Genomic DNA, 7500 nt, shown 5'->3' on the forward strand with positions numbered 1-7500 from the left:
AAACTGTGTGTGAACAAACTGTGTGTGAACAAACTGTGTGTAAACAAACTGTGTGTGAACAAACTGTGTAAACAAACTGTGTAAACAAACTGTGTGAACAAACTGTGTGTAAACAAACTGTGTAAACAAACTGTGTAAACAAACTGTGTAAACAAACTGTGTGTGAACAAACTGTGTAAACAAACTGTGTAAACAAACTGTGTAAACAAACTGTGTGTGAACAAACTGTGTAAACAAACTGTGTAAACAAACTGTGTGTGAACAAACTGTGTGTAAACAAACTGTGTGTGAACAAACTGTGTGTGAACAAACTGTGTGTGAACAAACTGTGTAAACAAACTGTGTAAACAAACTGTGTGTAAACAAACTGTGTGTAAACAAACTGTGTGTAAACAAACTGTGTAAACAACCTGTGTAAACAAACTGTGTGTAAACAAACTGTGTAAACAAACTGTGTAAACAAACTGTGTGTAAACAAACTGTGTAAACAAACTGTGTAAACAAACTGTGTAAACAAACTGTGTGTAAACAAACTGTGTGAACAAACTGTGTAAACAAACTGTGTGTAAACAAACTGTGTGTAAACAAACTGTGTGTAAACAAACTGTGTGTGAACAAACTGTGTGTAAACAAACTGTGTGTGAACAAACTGTGTGTGAACAAACTGTGTAAACAAACTGTGTAAACAAACTGTGTGTAAACAAACTGTGTAAACAAACTGTGTGTGAACAAACTGTGTAAACAACCTGTGTAAACAAACTGTGTGTAAACAAACTGTGTGTGAACAAACTGTGTAAACAAACTGTGTAAACAAACTGTGTAAACAAACTGTGTGTAAACAAACTGTGTGTGAACAAACTGTGTAAACAAACTGTGTGAACAAACTGTGTGTGAACAAACTGTGTAAACAAACTGTAAACAAACTGTGTAAACAAACTGTGTGTAAACAAACTGTGTGTGAACAAACTGTGTAAACAAACTGTGTGTGAACAAACTGTGTGTAAACAAACTGTGTGTAAACAAACTGTGTGTGAACAAACTGTGTGTAAACAAACTGTGTAAACAAACTGTGTAAACAAACTGTGTAAACAAACTGTGTAAACAAACTGTGTGAACAAACTGTGTAAACAAACTGTGTGTAAACAAACTGTGTAAACAAACTGTGTGTAAACAAACTGTGTGTGAACAAACTGTGTGTAAACAAACTGTGTAAACAAACTGTGTGAACAAACTGTGTAAACAAACTGTGTAAACAAACTGTGTGTAAACAAACTGTGTGTGAACAAACTGTGTGTAAACAAACTGTGTGTAAACAAACTGTGTAAACAAACTGTGTAAACAAACTGTGTAAACAAACTGTGTGTAAACAAACTGTGTGTGAACAAACTGTGTGTAAACAAACTGTGTGTAAACAAACTGTGTGTAAACAAACTGTGTAAACAAACTGTGTGTAAACAAACTGTGTGAACAAACTGTGTGTAAACAAACTGTGTAAACAAACTGTGTGAACAAACTGTGTGTAAACAAACTGTGTAAACAAACTGTGTAAACAAACTGTGTGTAAACAAACTGTGTAAACAAACTGTGTGAACAAACTGTGTAAACAAACTGTGTGTAAACAAACTGTGTGTGAACAAACTGTGTGTGAACAAACTGTGTAAACAAACTGTGTGTAAACAAACTGTGTGTAAACAAACTGTGTAAACAAACTGTGTGTAAACAAACTGTGTAAACAAACTGTGTGTGAACAAACTGTGTAAACAAACTGTGTGTAAACAAACTGTGTGTAAACAAACTGTGTGTGAACAAACTGTGTAAACAAACTGTGTGTAAACAAACTGTGTGTAAACAAACTGTGTAAACAAACTGTGTGTAAACAAACTGTGTAAACAAACTGTGTGTGAACAAACTGTGTAAACAAACTGTGTGTAAACAAACTGTGTGAACAAACTGTGTAAACAAACTGTGTGTAAACAAACTGTGAAGATAAACTTATTTACAGATGATCAGCTGACATGTCAGAGAAGAAATGACCTGAAGCAATATCCAAGTCCCCAATTTGATGAGTCCCAGATCAAATCCAAGTCCCCCATTACCCCCATTAGAGTCAAGTATCAGTCCTCATGGTCACCTCAGCTCATTTATCTTTAATGTTTCTGAACTTGAACCTCGATTGTCTGAAGACTAAAGTCTGAGTCATCAGTCCACAGAGCAGAGTCTGAAAATTAAGGGGTGGAGTATGACGGGAGTTCTACAACACTGATGAGGATCATGTGACAGTAAAAAGGATGTGTTCAGGTACCCGTCCTCTCTGCAGGACTTTGGGCCTCCTCAGGCTCTTGTTGACGAACAGGAGCTGATGCTGCTGCTTGTTGCCGTTGATGACGGTCTGCATCTCCGGGTACACGTTGTCAAGGTACCAGTGAAACGAATGACACTGCAGACGCTTCCTCAGCTCCACACGCTCGCTGACATCCCCAAAGCTGCGTTCCCTCAGTTCAGGACGTAGGGATAGATACTGTTCCTGATTACACCACGGGACAAAGACATTTACTATCTGAGTCAGTAATGCTGTATGTGTGCTTGTGTTTGTGTGTGTCTCTACCTTGTACTCATCCATCCACACATTAGCTAGCCGCAATGAATTATGGGCCATGGTGTCCTGACCACCCGGTGAGCCGTATGGACGGCGTTTCCTAAAAATATGGCCGACTCTGGAACACGGAACGATGATTAGCTGACCACCACACATCCAGATCTGAGCGAGAGAGAGTCACATGAGTTTCTGATGTAAACTGTGTGAATGCTGTGTTCACTGACAGTTCGTTAATCTCAGTTCTCACCCTGAAGGAAATCTCCAGATTCTCTCCTCCCCAGATGTCCATGCCAGAGTCGTATTGGCCGAGCTCATTAAAGTACCTCCTGTTCATTGCAAACAGACCACCAGCCATGGTGGGAGATCTGGGTGGTGGGGGGGGGGGGGGGGGGGTTATTAGTCAAGTTAGTGAGTTACCTCATAAATAACTTGATTCTTTGATCATAGGTTATGCAGTTACCTGATTGGTCCAGTGGCACCCTCGGGCCCGCTGAGCTGGGCAGGGGGGACAGGGTCCCACTTGAAGTGCAGCCCCCAGTTAAAGCCTCCCCTGACGATGGGGGACGGGGAGTACGTCAGCGTGTCAGCAGAGATAATGTCAATGACAGGACAGACGACTGTGTGAGCGTTCTTCATGATCGGAGCGAGCAGAGGCTGCAGCCAATCAGAGTTCACCTCACAATGACTGTCCAGGAAGACCAGCACCTCACCTGGAGACACACACACACACACACATACACACACAGACAGAGAGACACACACACACTGAAGTATTAAGGTTTCACAGAATAAAGCCTGGTTTATACTTCTGGGTCACGTCGACGCCGTGCCCTCGGGTCGTTGAGCATTCATAGTTCTGCGTCGAGGGAACGCGTTGCTCTGCAATTCACCGCCAAGCCACTAGGGGGCAGTTGGGACGAAGGAGAGGTTTGCGGAGGAGGCTGAAAACGGGGGAATTTAACACACTGGTAAGCTCACTGGACCGAGGACCGAGGAGACTGCAAATAAGGGAAGTGAGACATAGCCCCTTGCGGTTTGCGTCGATGCAACGCATAGTCAGGATTTTTTGGAGGTGCGCATAGGGTCCACGTCGAACACGTGGCGACGCTGTCGACGTGACGCAGAAGTATAAATTAGGCTTAAGGCAGGAGGTTGTAAAGATTAGGACACTGGAAGAAAATATCAGGTTAAGGATAGGTTAGGAATGTAGAGTTTAAGGAGGTAGAGGTTAAGGATGTAGGGAATTACAATAGATGAAATAATTGGGAGGTTTGATGTAAGCAGAAAAGGATAAAGGGAAGAAGGATGACTTCTAACCCATTTAAAGTCATAGGTACTAAAGTCATAAGTGTAAAGGAGGTAGAAGGCAGGATGTACCAGAAGCATGTGAGGCCCCTATCATGCGTCCTCTGATGAGTCCTTCCCTCTTCGGGTTCCTAACCAGTTTGACTTTTCGCAGCTCCTGACTGACGTACCGATCCAGGTCCTCCTTCAGCTCCTCTGGACCAATCAGAACCAAAAAGAATCATGCAAAACAGAACACACAGCTAAAATATGTTCACTGTGGATAACATGAAGTGATGTAACATCCTGACAAGTGTGTTACCAAGCTCGCTGTGGTCATCCACCAGTATGATCTCATGTAGCAGGTAAGCAGGTGTTCTATCCAGCACACTGTGGACTGTCCTCAACAGGGCAGACAACGCCTCGTTAAAGAAACAGATCACTACGCTGGCAGAAGGTAGACCCAGGGGGTACACCTTATCTTTACACCTGGAGAGACAGAGAGACAACCATCACTAACCAGCTGTTTACAATGATTAACCAGTTTATTTACCATCACTAACCAGCTGTTTACAATGATTAACCAGTTTATTTACTATCACTAACCAGCTGTTTACAAGGATTAACCAGTTTATTTACCATCACTGACCAGCTGTTTACAAGGATTAACCAGTTTATTTACTATCACTAACCAGCTGTTTACTATGATTAACCAGTTTATTTACCATCACTAACCAGCTGTTTACTATGATTAACCAGTTTATTTACTATCACTAACCAGCTGTTTACTATGATTAACCAGTTTATTTACTATCACTAACCAGCTGTTTACTATGATTAACCAGTTTATTTACTATCACTAACCAGCTGTTTACTATGATTAACCAGTTTATTTACTATCACTAACCAGCTGTTTACTATGATTAACCAGTTTATTTACTATCACTAACCAGCTGTTTACTATGATTAACCAGTTTATTTACTATCACTAACCAGCTGTTTACTATGATTAACCAGTTTATTTACCATCACTAACCAGCTGTTTACAATGATTAACCAGTTTATTTACTATCACTAACCAGCTGTTTACAATGATTAACCAGTTTATTTACCATCACTAACCAGCTGTTTACTATGATTAACCAGTTTATTTACCATCACTAACCAGCTGTTTGCTATGATTAACCAGTTTATCTACCATCACTGACCAGCTGTTTACAATGATTAACCAGTTTATTTACCATCACTAACCAGCTGTTTACAATGATTAACCAGTTTATTTACCATCACTGACCACCTGTTTACTATGATTAACCAGTTTATTTACTATCACTGACCAGCTGTTTACAAGGATTAACCAGTTTATTTACTATCACTGACCAGCTGTTTACTATGATTAACCAGTTTATTTACTATCACTGACCAGCTGTTTACTATGATTAACCAGTTTATTTACTATCACTAACCAGCTGTTTACTATGATTAACCAGTTTATTTACCATCACTAACCAGCTGTTTACAATGATTAACCAGTTTATTTACTATCACTAACCAGCTGTTTACTATGATTAACCAGATTATTTACTATCACTAACCAGCTGTTTACAATGATTAACCAGTTTATTTACCATCACTAACCAGCTGTTTACAATGATTAACCAGTTTATTTACTATCACTGACCAGCTGTTTACTATGATTAACCAGTTTATTTACTATCACTAACCAGCTGTTTACAATGATTAACCAGTTTATTTACCATCACTAACCAGCTGTTTACAATGATTAACCAGTTTATTTACTATCACTGACCAGCTGTTTACTATGATTAACCAGTTTATTTACTATCACTAACCAGCTGTTTACAATGATTAACCAGTTTATTTACCATCACTAACCAGCTGTTTACTATGATTAACCAGTTTATTTACTATCACTGACCAGCTGTTTACTATGATTAACCAGTTTATTTACCATCACTGACCAGCTGTTTACTATGATTAACCAGTTTATTTACTATCACTGACCAGCTGTTTACAATGATTAACCAGTTTATTTACCATCACTAACCAGCTGTTTACTATGATTAACCAGTTTATTTACCATCACTGACCAGCTGTTTACTATGATTAACCAGTTTATTTACTATCACTAACCAGCTGTTTACAATGATTAACCAGTTTATTTACCATCACTGACCAGCTGTTTACAATGATTAACCAGTTTATTTACTATCACTGACCAGCTGTTTACTATGATTAACCAGTTTATCTACCATCACTGACCAGCTGTTTACAATGATTAACCAGTTTATTTACCATCACTGACCAGCTGTTTACAATGATTAACCAGTTTATTTACCATCACTAACCAGCTGTTTACTATGATTAACCAGTTTATTTACTATCACTGACCAGCTGTTTACAATGATTAACCAGTTTATTTACCATCACTGACCAGCTGTTTACAATGATTAACCAGTTTATTTACCATCACTAACCAGCTGTTTACTATGATTAACCAGTTTATCTACCATCACTAACCACCTGTTTACTATGATTAACCAGTTTATTTACCATCACTAACCAGCTGTTTACTATGATTAACCAGTTTATTTACCATCACTAACCAGCTGTTTACAATGATTAACCAGTTTATTTACTATCACTAACCAGCTGTTTACTATGATTAACCAGTTTATTTACTATCACTGACCAGCTGTTTACTATGATTAACCAGTTTATTTACTATCACTGACCAGCTGTTTACTATGATTAACCAGTATATTTACCATCACTAACCAGCTGTTTACTATGATTAACCAGTTTATCTACCATCACTAACCACCTGTTTACTATGATTAACCAGTTTATTTACCATCACTAACCAGCTGTTTACTATGATTAACCAGTTTATTTACCATCACTAACCAGCTGTTTACAATGATTAACCAGTTTATTTACCATCACTAACCAGCTGTTTACTATGATTAACCAGTTTATTTACTATCACTAACCAGCTGTTTACAATGATTAACCAGTTTATTTACTATCACTGACCAGCTGTTTACAATGATTAACCAGTTTATTTACCATCACTACCCAGCTGTTTACAATGATTAACCAGTTTATTTACTATCACTGACCAGCTGTTTACAATGATTAACCAGTTTATTTACCATCACTAACCAGCTGTTTACAATGATTAACCAGTTTATTTACTATCACTAACCAGCTGTTTACTATGATTAACCAGTTTATTTACTATCACTAACCAGCTGTTTACAATGATTAACCAGTTTATTTACCATCACTAACCAGCTGTTTACTATGATTAACCAGTTTATTTACTATCACTAACCAGCTGTTTACTATGATTAACCAGTTTATTTACTATCACTAACCAGCTGTTTACTATGATTAACCAGTTTATTTACCATCACTAACCAGCTGTTTACTATGATTAACCAGTTTATTTACTATCACTAACCAGCTGTTTACTATGATTAACCAGTTTATTTACCATCACTGACCAGCTGTTTACTATGATTAACCAGTTTATTTACTATCACTAACCAGCTGTTTACAATGATTAACCAGTTTATTTACCATCACTGACCAGC

At 38.2% G+C, this 7500-nt stretch overlaps 1 protein-coding gene across 3 annotated transcripts in view; it reads right to left on the bottom strand.

Annotated features, from left to right (window-relative positions):
* galnt11 (UDP-N-acetyl-alpha-D-galactosamine:polypeptide N-acetylgalactosaminyltransferase 11 (GalNAc-T11)) overlaps positions 1-7500 on the bottom strand; it is a 13293-nt gene that overhangs the window by 1447 nt on the left and 4346 nt on the right. For all 3 annotated transcript variants that reach the window (XM_079361204.1, XM_079361205.1, XM_079361206.1), the window contains exons 4-9: positions 4203-4369; positions 3974-4096; positions 3057-3306; positions 2844-2961; positions 2606-2758; positions 2303-2524 (exon numbers count right to left, since the gene is read on the bottom strand). In XM_079361204.1, coding sequence (XP_079217330.1) covers positions 2303-2524; positions 2606-2758; positions 2844-2961; positions 3057-3306; positions 3974-4096; positions 4203-4369 — 1033 coding nt within the window. The remainder of the gene's footprint in view (positions 1-2302; positions 2525-2605; positions 2759-2843; positions 2962-3056; positions 3307-3973; positions 4097-4202; positions 4370-7500) is intronic.

The sequence above is a fragment of the Symphodus melops genome (genome assembly GCF_947650265.1).
Source record: "Symphodus melops genome assembly, chromosome: 14".
NCBI lineage: Eukaryota > Metazoa > Chordata > Actinopteri > Labriformes > Labridae > Symphodus > Symphodus melops.